At 41.2% G+C, this 22524-nt stretch overlaps 1 protein-coding gene across 1 annotated transcript in view; it reads left to right on the top strand.

Moving 5' to 3' along the window:
- Positions 1 to 22524, top strand: part of REV3L (REV3 like, DNA directed polymerase zeta catalytic subunit) — a 1615620-nt gene that overhangs the window by 978481 nt on the left and 614615 nt on the right. Inside the window, exon 13 of the mRNA XM_069607775.1 lies at positions 13612 to 20338. Coding sequence (XP_069463876.1) covers positions 13612 to 20338 — 6727 coding nt within the window. The remainder of the gene's footprint in view (positions 1 to 13611; positions 20339 to 22524) is intronic.

The following is a 22524-nucleotide window of genomic DNA, read 5'->3' as shown; positions in this document are numbered from 1 at the left end:
AACTAAGAAAGCGCAATTGGGTGCCTTTTCCTCTGTGGGCCCTAGGCTCTGGAATACCCTTCCAACCCATCTGAGATGCTCATTGTCCCTGAGCAATTTCAAGAAGGGACTAAAAACCTTCCTTTTTAAATAGTATTTCCTCTCTGCCTCTCTTCATTCTGTCTCCTTGTCTCTCCCGGGACAGCTTCCGTCTGTTCTATGTTATGTTTGTTCATGTCCGCGCCCTCACACCCACAGGTATTTGGCTGCACAGTACAAATGTAATAAAGTAAAGTAAAGAATTTGCAGTCTCTAAAGTTGAAACTTGGAATGACAACGAGGGCTGTGAAGAGGCCCTGAAACTTACTTCCATATGGTGGCCTTGGGACACTTCTGAAAGCTTCCAAAGTGAGGATTCTTGAGTGGGGGGTCTCGACTAGTTGTTCACACTGGTTGGAGGTTGTAGCACTGATGAGGATCTTAATGAGATCCTCACAGAGAAGCAGGGCATTGCCTGGTCTAAGTCTGAGTCGATGTTGCTTTGCTGCAACAGACTTTCTTTTGTCTCCCGTGGGCTTCCCCTCTTCGAAGAGGTCTTTACTCCAATGACGTTATGAAGAATGGCTGCTGAAATCCTCCTTGAATTCAAGCTGGGTTTGCCCCAGATCCCACTAATAAGGATCTGCACTATTCATACTGGCAGGACTGGCCAATCATGGACAGCCTCCTGCCTTCACAACTGCCCAGCAATAGGCACACTTTGGCGAAGATGTGAACTGGCACTAGGCAGTCCCAGCTCACACATCCGGCTAAAACCACATACTGACAGTTTTCCCAGGAAAAACAAGGCTCTGCTGTTAGGGAGTTGTATGCATCATCCCCTCTTCTAGTGAGACCGCCAGCATGTTGTCCTTGACTTCTGGACCTTTTTCTATCAATCTTGAATGAGTGGAGTTTTTTCCACTCATTAGTTCTTGTGGACTCTGTCTTTTGGAACTCTATTCTTAACTGTACTATGGAGTATGTTTGCTCCATAGATCTTAAAGGCATCTGTGCTTTTAATATTGCAGCACACAGCTCCTTCTGGGCAGTGTTGCTGGGGACCCTTAGGGTTAGAGAGATACTTAGTATCTCTCCCAAAACTCTATAGTCTGAGAGAATGGCAAACACCACCTTCAGTGAAGTGCCAGAGGCATACCTAGTATCTCCTTCTCTCTAATCCTGTGGTTTTTTAGTTACATAGACAATATCTTACGTGTTCTACCAACTATTGTGTAATTTGTATACCCCAGGCTATGTCCATAGCCTCGCTAGTGCACAATAGGGGCACCCAAGTAATAACTTGGGGCCTCCCTTCTTTTTTCACCATTACTAACGTGGTTGTGCGTTGAAAGCCCTTCTTCTACCATTCTGAGAGCATTAGGTCAGTGCGTGTGTGTCTGTGTGTGTGTGGCTTGCCTTTTGCAGGAAACTTTGGGTATCCCCGCCTAGGCTCCAGCGTGTGGGGGCAGGCAGGAAGCCTTGCCCTGACCCACAAATGTGTCCACCAAACTGCCCTCCTCTAGCTTTCCCAAATATTACACTTGTCTGTTTCCACTAGACCGACCTGAACGCCCTACTCGAACATGCTCACAGTGCCCAAAATTAAGCGATTCAGAGCAGGTGGCGCCAGCTTCCCCTACCGGGCAGCCCTGCTATGGAATGCCCTGCCACTATCCCTACGAGCTGAAAACTCACGCATGTCCTTCCGCAAAGCAGTAACAACGCTACTCTTCACCTAATCAACACCTACCAAATCCATGCAATACTATTATCACCTCCTGCATGAAATATAGTTTGTCTGCCTATAGTATATAAATATATGTCAAACCTGTATTTCTATTGCTCATGTAACTAAGCTCTTCACAAGTTACAGCGCCTCGATGCTCAAGGGCTGTTTGTGCGCTATACTAATGTAAACATAAAAAATAAAATAAATAGGAAGTTGGGGAGGAGACTTCCACCCCCCCTGTCTTTTGTCTGCCAGAGTGCCTGAATAGGACCTGCTCCCACAGGGGGGTCTGGCTGTCATGATTGGACAGTCAAACGCCCTTTTCTGTAAAATGCTGAGAGATTGCAGAGCAGTGTGTGCTGGAACTGTATAAAAGGTGAGGCTTCTGGAGTGAAAAGCAAGTCGACCACTGGAAACTGAAGTATCCAAAGATGACCAGAGACCTCTGCAGACCCCTTGCAACACCGTTAAGTGACCACTGCTGTCCCAACACGGTTTTCTATGCAACAGAGGAGCTCTGAAGCAGACGACTCCTTCCATTTGGCTTGTGGGAACAATCAGTCCCAAGACAGACTTTGATTGAGTCATCTCCCAAGGTCCTAAGAGTTTCCAGAGCTGCAGAACCCAATACCAGATAGACCTACTGCCCATTTCGAGTGCATAATTGTGGCAAGGCCGAATCCATCCAAATCTTTGCTGAGCCCGTAAGGACCCTCCAGAGATCCGATCCAACTCACCCAGACTACCTCACCAGAATGCGGGACTGTAGGAAGCAAAGATTAACCGGACGATCCGTGCCCTTTATTGGTGCTGTAGAAAAGGCGGTAAAACCACAGAGTGAACTAAGAGGTTGCTGAAAGTCGTGCCATAGGTCGTCCCTCGAAACTGCTGTTGAGCGATCCCGTCCATTGTCCTGCCTTCAGTCATCAGACCAAGGAATCTGGAGGTGTGGTCCAAGGCTGCAACAACGCCGAGCATCAACCGCTAACATTTTCTTCTAACCTAAGGTACTGTGGGGAAAAAGGCATTGCTTACCTGATTCCAAGAAGTCGCTCCATAGTGTTGGAGTGCACCTAGCGGTGTCCAGGGTCACCCCCTCTTAACTCAAATTCAAGCTGCTGCTTGTGTCCCATCGAGTACTTGTACAGGTCTCCCTAGTTAGTTGTTAAATTGCTGATTCTATAACACTAGAGGCTGGATGAAATCCTCAGTAACTATTCATATTCTGCTGCTTGTCAAGACTTTGTGCCCTCTGCGAACTGCCTTTAGCTAGGATTGTGTTTTTGGACCAGTCTTATGTTACACTAACTAATTATTTTCCTCTCTTAAAGTGATCTTACTATATGTGTTTGCAGAGTAAATGTATTAACGTATGAACTGTTTAAAACTGCAGATGCGCATAATAACCGATAATACAATAAGTCTTTTTCCCTTTTTTTTAATTAAAAATGTTTGGTTTACTTTTCAAACCTTTCATTTTATCTGTTTATCTTCAGACTTTCTTTCTTTCTCCAGATTTTGTGGCATACTAGTTAATATATCTTATCCTGTCCAGTTCAGCAATTCTTTTCATGCTTTCTTATCAACCCATCTGTGCCTGCTCCATGATGTTATTCCAGTATGATACCACAGCGTATGTCAGTTTTTTCCTTCCCTGCTAAGATTGAAGCCCATCTGTCTTCAGACGAGAGTGTTGTTTGGTTCTGGACGAACCATCCGACAGAAATACTTTCCCTAACAGGTCTAGAAAACCAAACGCATACCTAAAACGTGGCAGCAAGCCACTTTTGTAGATTGGAATTATAGTGGCTTGCTGCCACGTTTTAGGTATGTGTTTGGTTTTCTAGATGAAATGGAGAATGTTGTTGCATATTGCGCCCCAGGCTTCCGGGTTTTGTTTATCATGTTGGTCAAACCGTCAGGCCCTGGTGATCTTGACGTGTTCAATCCCTTTATTGCTTCATTGATATCGTCCATGTCCCACTCAAACTGCCATGTAGGGTTCTTTGGCTGTTTTTCATTCTTTTTGTTCAGTGTCTTTTCTCCATATAATTCTCTGTAGTATTTTATCCAGCTTGCTTCTGGTACATTTATTGTCATTGCATCTTGTGTCCGGGGCAGTGCATTAAGTAATGTCCATAGCTGTCTCGTGTTCGGGTTACTCATGGCATGTAGCATGCTTTCAGCATCTGCTTGCATCATCATCGCCTTATTATTCTTCATCCAGTTTCTATGTTGTTGTTTAGCCCATTTGACTTTGCTTGCCGAATCTTTTGCATTCTCTTTTTTGATTCTCTATTATATTTCTCAGGTCTTTCTTTTTTTGTGCAACTTTCGGGTTGTATGCTTGTGGATGGTTTTGCATACTTATTTGGGTTCTTTTTGTCTTTCTTGTATGGGAGGAGGAGCCAAGCATAGTTCATTTTTTGATTGTCTTCTAAGTTAGATTTGGTCATAATGTCTGGAAGTTTTCCCACATTCTGCTGGCGGATCCTTAGTCTGCTCATTCCTTTGTTTATCTCCATACTAGGTAGAAGAAAGGTTTCTTTCTTCATGGGCACAATGTTCAAGACTCTTTTCAATATGTAATGGTCGCTGTTTTAAGTTTTTGAGATTGTTGGCAGCTTTTATCTTTGTGTAGCTCTTTCGACATGTAGATATAGTCTATTATTGCAGTTTTTTTCCCATTGGCCCAGGTTTCAATCATGCGTCTCCCTTTGTTGTCCATACAATCTGATCTGAGCAGTTGTCTGTTTGCAATTTCTTTGTTACATTTCTTTGCTCTATTTTCTAATGCATTGTTGTTTAATGCACAGCCTTAGCTGTTAAACAGATGTATATTTAGGTCGCCGCAGATGATAAATATAATTGCTTGGTCAATTGTTGAAAATACACTATCTATGAAGATTTCTTCTTCTATTGAAATGGGATTCCAATATACATTGACTATACACCAAAAGATGCTTTTCCCCGCACCTCTATCGGAGTTATTCTTGACTTGAGTATTGGTAATTTTTATTGTGGTCGCTTGTACCCATGGTAAGATGTTTTCTGACTTTATTATTTCCATATTAGCTGTGCACTTTATCATAGTCAGTAGTCCTGCTGATGTCCGTCCTTTTTCACTTTGTATCGCCGGATTCATCAGTGTCGTGAATCCGTCGCATATAGGTTGAGTCGTTATCCAGGATTCCTGTATACATAATATATCACAGTCGTTTAGTATTTCTCCTGTGTCTCTAAATAAGTGCATATGTCCACGTGTATTCCAGGAGCCTATTGAGAGCGGTTCTGTTCTCTGGTTCTTTCGTTGTTATCTTTGGTTGTTGTGGCTGTCCTGGTTGATAAGTCTTTCATGTCCGGAATCACATGCAGCAGTCTTAGTATGTTTGTACGATTCAAAATCAAGTTGTCATTCTGTATCGTTATTCTTTGCAGTTTTATCTTGTGTTGGGGACTTTTTGTGTTTTTATATGGGTCTATGAATGTCGGCAGTTGTATATTTGTTTCCGCTTCTCTCTCTGTCGCCTCACGTCCTTCTCTTCTCTTTCTCGTCTGTTCAGTTGGAGTTTCATATTCATCGGAGCTTCTTTTTTCATCATACGTACAATTTTCCTCTATTTCTCTTGATTCATTTTCTGAATAATCTTGTGATTTGGTTATATCCTGTATTTCCTCATTTGATATTTCTTCAAGCGAGAAATCGAATTGTTTTGAATCATGCAGGTGGTTTTTGTCATAGTGATCTATGGTGATCGTTGAATCTTGGGTCATTTGAATTTGTTCCTCTTCTGATAGGTCAACAATTTCATCCTCGTGTACTGACATCTCCATCAGTTCTTCCATTAGTTTTTCTTCGCTATTGATTTCAATCCTTGGTGGTTCTATTTCCTTTGTCATTTCCCCATTTACCATTTTTTGCGCAGATTTTAACTTTGGCGTTTCTTTTGGTTTTTTCCCCTCACTTTCTATCCCGGGGATTTTTAGGTTTTGCAGGAACGCACGTGAGCCTACTTTTCTTTTGTTTTTTCCGTGGGTACTTGTTTTTGTTTTGTCTTCTCCGGTCGTCTTTTTACTTCCTTTGCTGAAGATGTCATGAGTTTCGGGTTTTTCCCGGTTGTCTTTTGTGGACTTCTCTGTTGGATTTGAAGGCTCTGTCAAATCAATTAGGTTTCCAACTTGGTTGTTGTGTGAATTATTTTGTTTATTCGTTTCTGCCTCATCATCTGGAGCTGTAATCTCTGCTTCTTTTTGCTCTTTGTTGTTCGGCTGGTTACATATTAGTTCTTTTGTTCTCTCGTTCTTTGTTTGATTCCTCGGAGAGCTTCTTTCGGTCATCATCGTGATCAGCGCGTGCGTTAGATCAAATTTTTCAGCGCGTTCACTCCTTGCAATATCGATTAACCTTGCTTGCCATAACTGGCTGGCATTTGCTTCTATGTCCAGCTGTTCCTGCAGTTTCTTCATATATGTGTCTTGATGTGTTTGTTTCGAGTGTATTAGTGCCAGTAAGGTTGCTTGGTCCTTTATTGTCTCAGTTAGAGCGTCTTGCAGTTTCATGTATGGAATTAGTCATTGGTTTGTTGTCGTAATTAGCATATTTTGAAGGTCCAGCATTGATGTCGGAATACATGCCATTTCATGGTTATGGCCTTTCTCGCATCCACATATGTTTGGCGTGGATGATTCCTCCTGGATAAAATGACATGTTATTTTTTCTAAACGGTTCCTCTGTAAAGGGGACTGCCTTTAATCTTATGATCTTTGCGTTCTTTCTCCATTCTTTTCCTGCTTTCTTGTGTTTCTTGTGCATTGGGGTTGTTTGCAACTATTGGATTGTGCTGCTGCTTGTTGCCAAATACTGCTTTCCTTTTTTCATGGCTCTTCATAAGATTTTCGATATCCGTTATGTCCAGTGAAAGCTGTGGAGCTTTAGGGTTTATTTGCTGGTTTTGTTTGTTCAGCATCAGTTGCGATTGTCTTCTGCTCTCATAGAGTGATTGCCATTTTTTTCTTGCCTTTTTGGCTTTCTGTTGCTGTGTTAATTCCTCCTCTTCGTCCTCTTGTGTTATCTTATGTTTCTGTATTTCTTTTCCATCTTTCTGGTCCTCAGCTGTGGCTTTTATTTCCTTTTCTTGTCTGTCGCTTTCTATGTCCATTTTAGCTTCGCTGTTTGTGGGCGTAGGATTATTTTGCTCCTCGGTTGTTGTAGATTTAGCTTTGTAATCTGATTTCCTGTTTTAGATTGCTGTTTCTTGTCTCTGCTCTATTAAGTCTCTTTTCTCCTCTGTATTGTTATTTTCCTGTTCATCATGCTTGTTTATTCCAATGTCTCTATTTGTATCACTTTTTTCTGTTAATGGAGGGGTGATTTCCTCTGTTATGGGCTGTGCTCTAGCTCCTTCGTTTCCTTTGTATATGCTTTTAGTGGAATTCTTGTCATTGGAATTTGGTGTCGTATTTTGTTTAGTCTTTATTTTCGCATTCCTTATCTGTTATGCCAAATTCCGTTGCTGAATTGTCACTTGCTTCTCCGTGGCTTTTGCCCTGTTTTCTGCTGCCTTTATTCTTCTTATTAGGAGTTCCTGTGTTCTTTGTTTGCAGTCTGGTTTGTGGGGGGGGGGGGTAATTTCCTGGGCTAATAGCAGATGAATTGGTGCTATATTGTGCGTTGTAAGTATAGTCGCTTGCAAGAAGAATGTGCTTGAATCTGTGTTTTTGTTGGTGCCGTTTGGAAGAGTGTGGATCAAAGACCATATAGGCCCGCAGTCTCCACCAGAATGTTGTTGTATTGTATCCAGAGGCGTAGGTGCTGGCTTCCCGCTAGGATTTTTGGTCTAGATAGAGACTAGTCAGGTCTGTTATCAGTCTTTGTGGGTGTCACAATGCACTATGAGGATAAGTTGTTTTTTCCTTTTCCTCTCTTAGATGTTGCTGTTACTGCACGGATGGTTGCTCTGCGCATCACTCAGGCATGAGTCACTAAAGCTGTTCCCACGGGGAGATGGTCGCCTGGACACCAAAGTTTACACGTAACCACCAAGGACCACTTCTTTGCCCCACCAAACAGCCATATAACAGTTTGCGCCCTTTACCCCGACGGGCTTAACGCCGCAAGGATGGATTGTGCTGTGCTTTGTGCCGAGGGAAGGTCACGTAGTCAATCACTTGACCGCAACACCACAGCTCTGCCTCCTCCTGGAAGCGAGCGTTGTTCAGCGCAACTTCTTGGTAACTCCAAGCGCTGGTTTACATGCAGCAGCAGCAGGCTGGAAAATGTTCGTTCCACAAAGCAATTCTTCACGCCGTACAATTCAACTCCTTTAGTGATTTGTGTCTCTGCAGCGTTACTTCCACATCCGGCTCGAAAAAAAATTCTCCGGGTATTTCCCTTTCTAACGTTGCTACAAATGTAACCGTGAACAAACACATAAGTGAAAGTGTCAGTTGAAGTGTATTATCAAGTATTCAGAAGTGTTCTAGTGTAAACGTCTAAAGGATTTAAAGTGATTCTGGTGTGTATAAATAATATATAGTTTTATATAAATTATAAGTGCAAGAGTTTATTTGATGTGCATGTCTAGCTAAGGTTCAATGTACTTGGCTACAGTTCACATCTTCCTCTTAAGATAAGCCTGACTGCTCTGCCACTCTGCCAAGGTTCTGAGTTAGTTCAGACCGATACTAAGAGTTTGACATCTACAAACCACTGGGATAGCTTACTAAAGTCTTACTACCAGTAGGACTTTAGAAAAACTCCCTTAACATCTGCCTAGGAAAGGACTTGTGGCCAAAGGACAAGATGGCCAAAGGACTAGCAAAAAAACGCTTGGCAGAGCAATTTTGGAGTATATGGTATTCAAATGTCATTATGTGGTAAACATTCAAAAGTGTACAGTAGAATATACACTGCCATCAGCCAGCCAGTTTTGGGACACCTCATGCAAGTAACATAAATGTTAGTAAAGCAAAAGAAAGGGATACAAAGTCATCCTGCCGCACCTCACTGTTAGGTGATGTGGGCAGCTTAAAAACAAGGCAATATGGTGACATTGTCCCCCTGGACTGATGGCTACAGGGTCTGATCAGTGCTCCCAAAATAGACGAGTTGAAGCAAGGTAAGTAAAGCAAAAAGGCTTTATTTAACCTTCAAAAAGTCAGGTCAGGTGTCAAATATCACAAAACGTGGCTTGCGGTGGGGTAGGGGTATTCCATAGGTGTCTATGGAGATAAAACAGCAAACTTAACTTTTTTCCTAACACACACACTGTGCCTCGAAGTATTATATCTGTATTTGTATTGCGTGAATCTGGTTTAAGAAACTAACACCATGGCACTTATTAATATTGTTTCTGATGGCTATTTAGCAATAGTAAAGAATGGTATGGTGAAACCTGGAGAACTGACAGGTTTTTTAACGCCTCGATATAAGTGTGGGAACTCTCAGAACATATTTTGAATGACATTTTAGAGCTGCATGTGATATGTAGTCTGTCAACTATTGACCGCAGTGACCTAGTGCCTATTTATGAACCTCCTGACAATAACCACACTTTCATTTGTAACCTGGCTGATGCACTTGTAGTGTTAGTTCCTACGTCCCCTTATTTTATTGTTTCAGGAGTCTTTTATTATTGCTTATACAGTATTAATACTCAAGATTCCCTACAATGTCCAGAAGTTGTTGAAGTCTTGAACCTGTTCTAACTTTACACATGAAAAAAGTCATATTTTGGATGATAACTTGACTTTTAAGAACAAGAACCGGGCAACAACACCATTTATTCTTAAATGTTCAGATCATTCGGCTTTTCATTTAGAGATCCTTATATTTTACAATGCCATCAGTGCCAGAACATCTACTTTTCCAATTTAGTGGTGCAACTGGAATACACTTAGAGAAAAATATCTATTCAAGACTGTGGCCTCACAGCTTGAGGAAGTTAGATGAACAATTTTGTAGTAATGGCATATTATTCCTTTATGGCAAAAATCGAAAATACTGCTGCCTCTTGGTAAACTAGTATAGTGGAAACAAAGAGCAGAAACTGGGCATCCTGGTATTCCATGTTCCAACTCTTTAATCTCCATGAATAGATTGTGGAAAGGGAAGACAAGCGGCAGACCTTACAACCTGTCACCAGGGGTGTAGAATATAAAGTCCTTCTGGAACAGAAGAGGAAAGATTGCCAGGAACGATTGTCTGCACAAACCACATCTTATGTGCATTAACATTTCTAAAACATCTTTTGAAATTTGTAACAACCTTAAGAAGCAAAAACTCTGACAAAACTTCCCCCTTCTCGGACCCTATTGACAACCTCTGGCTAAAGAATCGTCTTTGGATGATGGCCCACTACTCACTTCTGAGGACACTTAATCCCCAATTAGTGATGTTTAGTGCATTCCAGACAGTTGCACCTGATGAAAAGAAAAAGGCTCTAATAAAAACACGGCTGTCTCCAACCCCCCCCCCCCCCACCCACCCGTTACTCTGGCTTTTGCAGTAACCTATGCACACACGCCCCACACGGTGTACAAAAAAAAGCATTTTATATCACGCCAGATCTTCAGGCTATTAACTCTTCTTCTTCCATGGTACAGTCCCTGAAGTACCATGGACTGCCTTTAAGCCCTCACTGAAAAGAACACCTCCCCACCCCAACCCAGCATTCTGAACAAATAGGTAATTTTAGACCTGTTATTAATATTCCTTTTCTCAAAAAATCCTAGGAGCCCTTGCCACTGTTCACAATTCTGAAGCAACATTGTTCTCAACTGTGGGTGATATCAGAAAAATAATGTATCACAACAGGGCCAGAGCCCTCATTTCATCCCTCTGGCCTTTGCCACTGTTGATCATTATATTCTTCTTGGCAGATAGTTAAACAGGTCATTGGGGGCCAGGCCCTAAACTGGCCGACATCTAGCTTGACACAACAGTACTGTTGATTCCACCCTGTCCCCACCCCCCACTTCTCCACTGCTCCAGACCTGCGCATTGGCGTCTCACAAGGCTCTTCCCCATCATTTTTAATCTGCATCTTTGGACTCTTACCCTCCTATTGAGACACCACAGTATGAACTATTTATTCCTACGCTAGCAACACCCAGATACTCATCCATTTGAAAAGGGACCTTGTGGTTGTCGCCACAGGTTTCGCAAGGTGCATGGCTGAGATCAATAGTTGGATGCATAAAACATGCATAAATACAATCCTACAATGACTGAGTTTATCTGCAGCAGCACTAGTGCTCTACTTTTCCCTTTGGCTGATCTCGCTAGGCCCGTGCTCCAAACCAGTTTACATGATGCGGAAACACGGGGATATGAGTAGACGACCGACTACTGCTGCGTCCTCGTGTAGCTGTAACTAAGTCATGTTTATTTCATCTACAAACCCTCAGAAGGATTTAGCATATTTTCAACTTTCTGCACTGAATCCCATTAGACCATCTCTTTTTTTAATTTAGACCATCTTATTGTAATGTAGTGTACCAAGGTCTTCCTTAGAGAGACAGCAAGGGTCTCTAGTTCGAGTAGAATGAGCATCAAAATTAGTAATGGGCCTGAACAGGAGGGCCCATATAAACCCCACCATAAGAAGTCCATACTGGCGCCCCATTGAAAGGAGTATCCTTTTAAAAAGCTACCGGTATAATGCACAAGGCTTTTTAAACAGCATTCCTCCTTTGTTACTGCAGCAGTAATTCTGTCCATCTTCCAAAAAGGCATCTGTTCTGTTCTTTAGAAAACAATCTGTTGCCCAGCTTTAAAAAGGAGAGAACAGGCAGTGGAAGGTGTGCGGGCAGCTACCGCTTACGAAGAGCTTTCCCTTAGTCAAACTGGACTGTCTTGATTTTAGGAAATTGCTGAAAACCTATCTATTCCCACATAATGTATTGCTTTTCTTTAACCATCACATACCCCCTATGGCATCTCCACTCCCTCCCTCTCTGCTAGCGTCATGAGGTTTGAAGTGTGTGAGAGCTCTGTACAAATTGCTGATCAATGTGGGGAAGAGGGGGATGGATCTTAAATTCTGTCAAATACATGCTTAATGGGTTTTTGCCATCTACATGTTCCTATGAAGGTGAATAGAGATGTATGCATCCTCATGAAACCTTTTGATAGAATCCAACAGACACCTGTATGAATGTAAGCACAGGAGGCATCTGTTTCAACTCCACATGTCAGGCATTTGTGTATAATGGGGAGGTTAGTTCTAATTATTTAGTACTATTTTTAAGTTGGCAAGAGTTTAAACCCTACTTTAAATTTATTAGTAACGCATTCTGTAGCTGGTTATGCTGCTGGAAAAATGTTTCCAAGCTTTTGGTTTAATTATACCTATGCCATTATACTTCTCCAAGTAGCTGCTTCACCCTGACCCCACAAGTGCAGATACCAAGAATGCAGCACACACGATATAGGTATCCCAGAATACAATGTGGTTTGTTTTCAGTTTCTTTCAATGTTGTCATCAAGGACTGGGCAAAGTTCCTTTTGTACTAGCATATGTAGCCCATGTTTGGAATTACATCTTTATTTCCCTTACCTGCAGCGTATTTAGCTTCTGCCTCTACCCTATGAGAGCCTGGCCAGGTTAAAACCAACCGTTAGCAGGATGTACTTTTGGCACCCCAGACCAACCAGTGCCTTATAAACATGCATAAATAACAGTAACATTGAGTGTTTAAGAATATAAATGAAGAATTAGGACACATCTAGGTTTGACAAATCAATAGTTAGCATCACTTCTCCCCAGGGGGAGGACCCTTCTCATGAGGCTAGAGAGGTGATGCCGCTATACAATAGTCGCGCCCTCACCCAGGGTGATATAATGCAGGAGGACCTCATGGGGAGGAAATACCTTCCGGAGGATCAGGATGTCCACCTAGGGTACAGGCCCTATAGTCCCAACCCCAGTGTCCAATCACACAGGTCGCACCATCCCACAACTTCTTATTGAGCATAAAACTATATGCTATAGTGATGCCTCCAAGCTAGATGATGAAGTAGTAGATGATGAATAACATGAAGAATAACCTTTTCTCAAGTACTGACACAAAGATGCAGACACATGATATGATATGCTCGTCGAATCCTCATTTTGAGCCCTGGCATGTTTTCAAAGTTGGGGCCATAGTGCATTTTATGACTGCCCAGTAAAGAGCTTATTTATGAAGGGCAGAAAACCTTAACTGGTTGCCACTTGTAAAGCTTGCTATCTATCCCCTACTGTTGGAAGCTGGTTGTAGAAAAGCTGTGTGTGGTCCGTGCCACAGACAGTACTAGTTTGAAAAAATAAATCGAGCAGTTTAAGTGGAATCAGGGGTACAGACATGTGCATCTGTTGCTCCCTAACTATTTTGTTGAGAGCGTTGGTCTGATATTAAGCAGCAAATGAGGATGATAGAATGGTTTTGCATGTATTAGTTGATGACAGAACACATGTGCTTAGATTTTTTTTTATCCCAAAGTGCCTTCTTCAGATCTTACTCCATGGCCAGTGTAAAATGTGTTGATGAAAAGATTATCTAATATACTGGTGTTTATGAAATTATGCAGCGTGAGTTACTATCTGACATAATTTACCGACAGTGCATTGACGCCCACCTTTGGGAAAGTTACAGTACCAAATTGATAACTTGGTCCGGAAAATGTTTTGGTGTAATTGACCATGAAAAATGTATTCTTTTTGCAGTCCCTTAAATATGTTTGCACGCACTTACCAAGGTATGGTTTGCACTCTACATTCATTTTCATTTGCCATTGTCTATTCTCCAGGTAATGCAGCTTGCATAAATATAAATGTGATGCTTTTGTGCTAAAGCAACCATGTTTTCTTTCATTTCAGACAATCCTTTAAGTAATGAAAGTTCCAGGACACACTCCTCAGTAATCGCAACAAGCAAAATGTCTGTGAAGACGTCGCTATTTCATAATGATGCTGCTACCTTTGAAGCTCAGACCTCTACTAAAACTGCCTTTCAGTGTCAACACTCAAGTGCCCTTTCGTCTCATATTTTTAAAAAAGAGGATTTAACAGCCAAACTTGCGCAGCCTACCCTTGAAAAGGGACCAGATTTTTCTGTTCGTTCTCTTACAAATCAAAGCACTTACAGCGGAAAATATTCAGCACCTTTTAGAAGTACTTCCCACAGTGAGAATGTGCACAAAGAAAGCCACAAAAAAGACTTTCTTCCAGCCCCTCCCTCAGAAAATAGTATATATGACTTTAATGAAGAAATACCCCCTCCTGTGAGCAGACACACGCATTGTAGGAAATATAGTAATGTCAAAAAACCTGAAAAGGATACCTCTTTTATGCATTTGAGTCGCCATATCAGCGATAGCACTTTGGAAAGAAATTTGTATAATTTATCAGACTTTAATCATTCTACAAGTAAAACATCCTCCGACGGAAGCGAAAAAGGCAGTGCTACTTTGTTAAACAGTTTTTTACCTTCACCCTTAAAGGAAACTAGTGATTTGGTGTCCTCCTCAGGGGTTAATAAAAACAATAAATGCTCTGATGAGCATGGCACGAATGGAGGAAGAATTAAAAAGCTTACAATTAGGTGTGAAGAATTTCAGGAACCCAAGGCGGAAGCTACAAATCTTAGCCAGCAAGCAGCACATTATATGTTTTTTCCAAGTGTGGTGCTTTCAAACTGTCTTAATCGACCACAAAAACTCCCGCCGGTCACTTACAAATTACAGCAAGGTACCAAACAGTCCAGGTTAAAGCTTAGTCGAAAGAGGCTCTCTCACGTCAGTCTGGAACATGCACCTGTTAAAGATAAAGTAATTAATACCCACCAGCAGGATCTTCCAAACCCAAATGATAAAGTAGATCTTACCTGTCACCAGGCACTTCCTGGTCGTAATAATAATAAAATGGATCATGGCCTTGTCCATGAAGCAACCTCTGCAAATGGTCTAGATTTTAATAGTACTCAAGATAAAGCATGTGCAAGGAGTAAGAATTCTGTTTGTCAGCAGTCTATATCTCCAAATGAGAAATTAAACTTGCTTTGCCATCGGAACCTTACAACTGTAAAAGAAAAAATGGATCTTGCCCATGTTGGAAATCATTCCGGCAATAAGAAAGCTGATTTATGTAAGAACATTGATTCTGTCTGTTTAGAGACGCCGTGTATAAATAAAGAAAGCAGTCCATCTAGTCGACCACGGAGTACAACCCCAAATGAGAACAATGTGTCCAATGATGAGAAGTGTACTGCTGTAAAGGAGACTATTACCTCGTCCTGTCCTCAAAAAGCTAAATCTGTAAATGAAAAAATGATTAATTGCCCTTATCCAAAGCATACATTTGTAAGAAAGAAAATGGATCCAATTTGTCAACACAAAGCTGCAACTGTAGATAAGCAAAAAGCACATGCCACTTCTTCGAAAGGTGTGTTATCAAATAACCACATGGAACTTGATAGTTGCCGAAAGCGTCAATCCATAAAGGAGGGCTTGGATGTCAGCAGTCCTTCAAACAATACCTGTATCAAAGGGGAAGGGAATCCAGCTAGTACTATCCCTTTGTCTGCAAATGACAATGTGAACCCTTGCAATTCTGGACACACTATGTCTGTCAAAGAACCTGAACCTGCTAATACTCCTCTTTGTACCCCTGTAAAAGAAGAAACAAACTCTGAAAGTCACCTGAATCTTCTATTAGTTAGTAATGAAACTGACCCTACTAGTCACCAGGAGCCTACATTCAAAAATGGTAAAATGGATCCAGCTAGTCTTTGGCAATGCACTTCTGTAAATGAGAGAATTGATCTCATTAGTAGTGGTAAGATTGCTTCTTTGAATGAGGCAAATGATGTTCTCAATCATTGGAAGCCAAATATTGTAAGTGAAACAGTGGATCGTCACATTAATGTGGTTGCTCCATCAATAACAGAAAAGGCCCATATTGGCAGTCAAGAGCCTACCCAGGTCAAAGAGAATACTACTCTTAGCAGGCATACAATGTATGGTGTTTTAAATAATACAATGGGCTCAGCAAATCATAGTAAGCTTGCATTTGTAAAGGAGAAATGTGAACCTGTAAACATCCCAAACCCTACAGCTCGAGATAAAAAAATAGAACTTCTCCGTAATCTAAAACCTATTCTTATAAATAAAAGTCCCGGTGTTGCTACTCATCGGAAACTCTCAACTAAAAACAGCAAATTAGCATCTGACGTTTATCAGGACCCTCAACCTGCAAATGGTCCAGCTATCCCTATTGGTTGTCAGAGGTTTACAACTATCACTGAGGAAGCATTTCATGCAAGCCCTCTGAAACCTGAATGTGTAAATGAGGAAACAGACCTTTCCAATTATCAAAAGCCTATCCCTGTAACTGAGAAAATTGATCATGGTTCTCAAAGTCCTAGAACTGTAAATGAGGGAACATATCCTACAAATCATCAAAACCATATAGATGTAAATGAAGACACGGACCCTGCTAGTTATCGAAAGTCATCAGTAAATGAGACATTTGATCCTGCCCGCCATCGGAATTCTGCATCTGTAGCTGAGGAAGTGGTTCCCACTAGTCACGGTAAGCCTTCATCTATCATTGAGAGCATGGATTTCGAAAGTCCCCTCGCCATTGAGGTAAATGAAGGAGAAGGGTCTGTCAGTTATCAGAAACTTGCACAGTTTAGTAAGGTAGGAGATTCTTGTAGTCCTCAACAGTCTGCGATTGTGGAAGAGAAAAAGGGACCAGACTGTCCAGGTCCCGCATCTGTAAATAAGGACATTGATTTGGTCAGTCCTCAAAATACTGCATCTAAAGATGTTGAACCAGTCTGTCCTCAACAGCTTGCACGCATAAAGGAGGAAGCTGATCTTTCAAGTCTGAATCCTACATTTGTTACTAAATCAGATCACCACAATCTTGAGACACATACAAACGTAGATGAAATACAGCATAATGTTGGGCTTCATGATAATAGCAATATTAATAAAGGGGACATTGTTGCTCCAAAAGCTAATAAGATAGTTATTTCAAGACATAGGGGCCGTTCTCGTGTCAACAACAAAATCACCCTTGTAAACCACAAGATGCCTGAAAATGAATGCAACAACATTTGCATCTCAGAACCGGTAAAACCTGAATTTGGAAATGACAAAATTGATCCAAAATGTCAATCAGAACCCAAACAAGTAAATTGTAAAGTACAATTTGCTAATCAGAAGGAACCTTTGATAGTGAACAGGAGGTTGGGTTTGCTCTCACACCGGAAGGCGAAACATGTAAGACGTGTTGCATGTCCAATGAAAATCTGCTGTGCACAAAACAACCCCCAATCTGAGAAGGATACTGAACTTTTAAGCCAGAAAACCCAAAACGCCCAGGGGGCTGTAGAAAGCAAAATGCCTCAAGGCAGTAGCTTTGCTTCATCTTCTACAGAAGACTTGTTAGATTCTGATGCTCATTCTGGGTTAAATGGGAATAAATATACACTCAGAGCAAAGCGCAAAGTAAATTATGAAAATGAAGAAGGTGAGCCAAGTGGGGGCACTCAGAGCTCAAAGGTATCTCTTCCTCAAACCATGGATGCCAGTGAAAATGCAGATTGCCAAAAGGCACTGAAACGCAGGAAGGTCTCAAACAAACTTCCTCCAATAATTATAAAATACATTATAGTAAACAGATTTAAAGGCCAAAAAAATATGCTTGTTAAAATTGGGAAGATAGACCATTGTGAACAGCAAGTGAAACTTACAGAGGAGAAAATTGATATGTACAAAAAGATGGCGCCCTTAAAGGACTTTTGGCCGAAAGTGCCAGATTCTCCTGCAACCAAATTTCCAATCAATCAAACTGCACCAAAAAAGAGTCTCAGAAGAAAAGCAAAACAGAAGTCTTCAAAGAAAAAACCTGGAAAGCCTCCACAAACACGGCATAAAACCGGTAAAAGAAGTTTTCCTTTCAGAAGAAAAAGGTCATATGCTTTTCTTAATCTTCCTTCACCATCTTATAATGCAGAGGCGGAAGACTGTAATTTAGACTATAGTGATGTTATGTCTAAACTAGGTTTCCTCTCCGAGAGAAGCCTTAGTCCCGTGACTGCCTCTCCACCCCGTTGCTGGTCTCCCACTGGTCCTGAGCCTGATAACATTTCCATGGTTCCAAAAGACAATTCTTGTATTGCAAATGCAGATGTGTGTAACAGCAAAATGATAAATCCCAACATAGGTAACAATTCTCAACTAAATAGCAAGGCCAACAAATACCGAAGGAAAGTGAGCATTAGTCCTGCTACGTTGAATACAAATCGGAATAAAACAAATCCTAATGACAAGGAGGGAAATAAAAATAAAAAGCAACGTTCAAAGCCAAGAAGAAATACAAAAGAAGCTGGGACAACAAACACAACAGTTAAACCCGGAGATGTAAGTATTAATTGCAGTGAAGTTGAGGTGTTGCCAAAGCAGCAGAATATGTTTGGAGTTTCCCTAACCCACCCAGGTGGGCTGCCGCCTGTTACCCAGTCAGATCACTCTTTAAGTGGTGTTTCATCAGGACATTTACAATCTACGCAGCTGTCTTTAGCGCAGCCACTCTCAACAGATGTGCCTTTGACACAGTTGACCTCACCGTTGTCGCCCTCAAAACATCTGTCACTTACACAGTTACCCTTGTCACCGGATGCAAAGGTAGAACTACCAACCTGCTTTCGTGCATTGACTGGTACGGATGGTCCCCTAGATTTCCAACACTGTGCTTCAGTTCAGAAAAGTTTCCAGATGTGTGTTGCTTCTAGTTTTACGAGTCCTGAGGTTGGTGGGTGTAAACTTAACCTTGAGCGGACACATAGTCAAAATGTTATGTTCAAAATGAAGGAATCGAGTTTTGCTCAAAACAAGACAATCGACCTACCCAAACATTCATCTGCAGTGTCACAAGGACCCCAGTTATCGGGGGGGACATCATCTTCCAAGAATGAGCACCCTACTCCTTTACTGAAACGAGCCATGTTCATGGGTAGGACTAGTGAAACCAATGTGTGCGTAAACACAGTAAACAGTCTATTAAATGGCACTAATATTTTCCATTATAAACGAGACAATGGCCAGCAGCCGGTTGTACGTGTTCAGGATACACCAAAGTGTGACATTTATTCTCCTGAAAATGCATACTCTGGGGAAAATCATGGGCCTATTCATTTGCCTAAGAATTGTTTTTTAATGTCCTTGCACAGTCCCATAAAGCAGATAGGATGGGAGAAAAAACAAATGGTTGACACAAATAAAGCAAATGTGTCTCAGAAAGTAAATGAAACTTCTGTGTCAGAAACCAGCACCTCTGCAAAGGTCATCCCGCAAACTAACCGACTTGCCGGGACTACTCCAGTACCTGCTGGTGATGGACACAGCGGGATAGATGTTCTGAAAGAGTTGCTTTATAAGAGACAGCATACTACACAACAGAATATTGCAGTTCAAGAACTACAAAGTAGGTCACATGTGAGTCAAATTATTTCCTCTCCTCCGGAACCCAACTTAACTGTCAGAAAATCTCTGACTACAACAGCAAGGAAGCCAAGGGTTCCAAGAAGAACAAAAGCGAAAGAAAAAAACTCTACTGTCTTAAAACCTGCCCCTGTGAAGCAACAGTTTTCTAGCCATGGTACCAACTCTGCTTCAAATGGCAGCCCTGTGTTTTTGTCAGATCCAGACTTTGAAAGCTGCTATTCAATTGAAGATAGTTTGTCACCGGAACACAATTATAATTTTGATATTAACACCATTGGGCAAACAGGATTTTGCAGCCTCTACTCGGGTAGTCAGTTTGTCCCAGCAGATCAAAATTTGCCACAGACGTTTCTTAGTGATGCCATTCAGGATCCGTTCCCAGGCCAAGCAGAGAGTGAGCACACAGGCCATGATAACCAAAAATCAAAGGACGAGAAGCCATGTTCTTCACACCAAGCTTCTTGGGTCAAATCCAGTCCTCTAAGTCCAGACCTTTTTGAGAAGTCCTCCGTAAATCACAAAGATAACGGGTGTCGCAGTCCATGGAACAGTATGCAACCCCAAATCTTTCGACCTGGCCTGCCAATCGATAGTTTCTGCTTCAGGCAACCAGAGGAATATCTAGAGGAGCAGTTCAGAAGGAGCAGGAAGGTGGTGGACAAAGCCCTACCCATGAGCCTTCCTTCACCTGCACATTCCTCTGAATGGATTAAAATAGGATTGAATTACAATAGGACACAGCTCTACGATGTATGCCCACCTATCAGTGCAGTGAGCAGCTCATTTTCTGGACATTTGTCATCTCCAGATGGTGACTTTATGGATGCTGCTTCGGATGATTTAGAGTTGTACATTTCTAGACAAAACGATGGCTTAACTCCAACCCCTGACAGTTCTCCAAGATCGATTAGTTCTCCATCTCAGTCAAAGAATGGCAGCCACACACCCCGTACAGCTCACATCTTAAAACCTTTGATGTCTCCCCCAAGCCGTGAGGAAATCATAGCAACTTTACTGGATCATGACCTGATGGAAACAGCTTATCAAGAACCATTTTTCAGCAATCCTTTGGATGCACCTGAAAAGCCAAGGTGAATTAAATGTGTGTTTTTTTGTGTGTGGATTAATTTGACAGCATTTCCCAACATTTAGCACCATACAGATTTTGTACATCCTTTTTCATCTAAAAAAATGATTTTCTGTGTACCCACTATCCCTGCACCACCTGACTAATTTAAATTGTACATTTGCACATTCTTGATACAGGGCAATGCGATGGGTGTATAGATGTGGTTTAAGTGAGTTTTGGAGGAGAGGAAGTTAGATTAGTGACCTTTATTAGCGTTGTCATGAAATGTAATTTAGCAAACACTGGGAAGATTTTCTAAATTCTTGTCTGGTTTGTGATTTCAATGTCAAGGTCATTCCACAAAAGAAGGCTTTTCAAAGAGAATAACAAGTCATACAATCATAAATTGTGAAATCCATTTAAAGTTGTTTGTGCCCATAATATTCTTTGACTTGCATTGTTAAATGTATATATTTTGCTAGATAGGGCGGTTTTGCTAAACTCATTACATGCACAACTATCTGAAAAATTATTGTAGTTATTCTTTGTTGGCCCTGGTATGGGGTTGATCCCTCTAAGGGAGGAGATTCCTTTTACACAATGATACTTGAAAAAAACCACTCTGTGCTCTCGGATTATCAAAACATTTCAGTTAAACATGTTTTTCTCTTTTGACTGCTCACTCATTTCGCTGCAAAAGTATATTTTCTAATATTGATCCTTTATTATAAGACAGGCAGTTGATGTCTACTGAACCTCGAATACATTTAAACAGTGTGCCTTCAAGAACATTTACAGAATTAGGACAACTTTAAAATGAAGATTTCTAATTTCTCTTGGTTTTAGACCATTTGTCTTTCCAAAGAAGTAAAGGTTTTGGCTTTTACTCAAGATGTCTACGTAGTGGAGAGTTATCCTTAATATTTTCCACACAAGCTAAGTGGTCCAAACTGTTTGTCTAACAGACCTCTTCAAGGTATTGACGATCATGCTGAAATGCTGAGCAATTACTTTGCATTGTTATTTTTACCATATGTACAAGCATCATACAAAGAATATAGTTTAAAAATGTACACTGATCTGTTAATGTATTGAATGTGTATGTTACATACAGAATTTACACTTGGTATGCCAGTCCACTAGTTTCTCAAAATGTTTGGTGGTGGCAAGAATATTACAAGGTTGGGTGGTGGATTTTACAAAAAGAAAATGGTTTAAAATTATTAGGGTCCATAAAATGGTAATTATTCCTGATTAGCTATAAACATGATTGTCTCTGGATTTTTACTACAGTAGCATTTCAGAATGTTGTATTAATCATATCCTTTAATCTATATGAGATGTTTTTACCCAATCATTAGGTCAGCCTGCTCATACTAATCATTTCATTTCAAGTAATTTACCATCAATAATGGGAAAAGACAAAGTGATTTCATTTTGTGGTCCTGGCATATTCTCCATCATAATGTGATTGATGAGCTTAACTCTTTATGGCTGCATACATAACTTGTAGCAAACACTTTTCTTGAACGTTTAAGGATTTTGTCACATTGTCTAAGGCCCTTCGAAGCACCCATGCCAAATATCCCTTGTGCGAGACGTTACTTTATAAGTAGCAATAATCCTCCCTTCCTGGAGTATCTTTGAACAGCTTGTATGGGACATTAAGCTTCACTTGTCATGTTTGAATAGATCCCCCTCCATAAACCTCAGGGCGGTGTTTCAATAGAATACTAATTTCCATTTAAAACTGTAATTGTTCATTGGGTTTTCAAATTCTGCCTTTTCCTCAAATACAGGATTTGCCAGCGTGCCAAAAGGTTTATGCAAAGTTTACATGAATAAAACAAACAACTAAATGGTAAGTTAGTTTTAGGCTGTAGTTGGAGCAAACTAACTCTTAATGACACAAACCGAACTTCCGAGTGGAGGCCCTCACGGAAGACCTCACCAAACTCCACCTCACATGGGCTGATGTACCTCTGACGAACCAGGACTGCAACACGCTTCTCCAAAAAACTCAAAACCACCCTCGCAAACATCAACCACCGTGCCCCAGTGAAATGACGCACCCTCAAGCCTAAACCTTCAGCACCCTGGTACATTCAAGAAATCAACCTCCACAAACGAACCATCAGAAAACAAAAGAATTATTGAAAATCCTGCAGCTCATCTGATCTCGCCCTGCTCAAGGAACTCCATGCTACA

This window comes from Ambystoma mexicanum, chromosome 4q (assembly GCF_040938575.1).
Source record: "Ambystoma mexicanum isolate Mex_15411 chromosome 4q, UKY_AmexF1_1, whole genome shotgun sequence".
Lineage (NCBI taxonomy): Eukaryota > Metazoa > Chordata > Amphibia > Caudata > Ambystomatidae > Ambystoma > Ambystoma mexicanum.
This window is presented reverse-complemented; position numbering and strand designations above follow the sequence as displayed.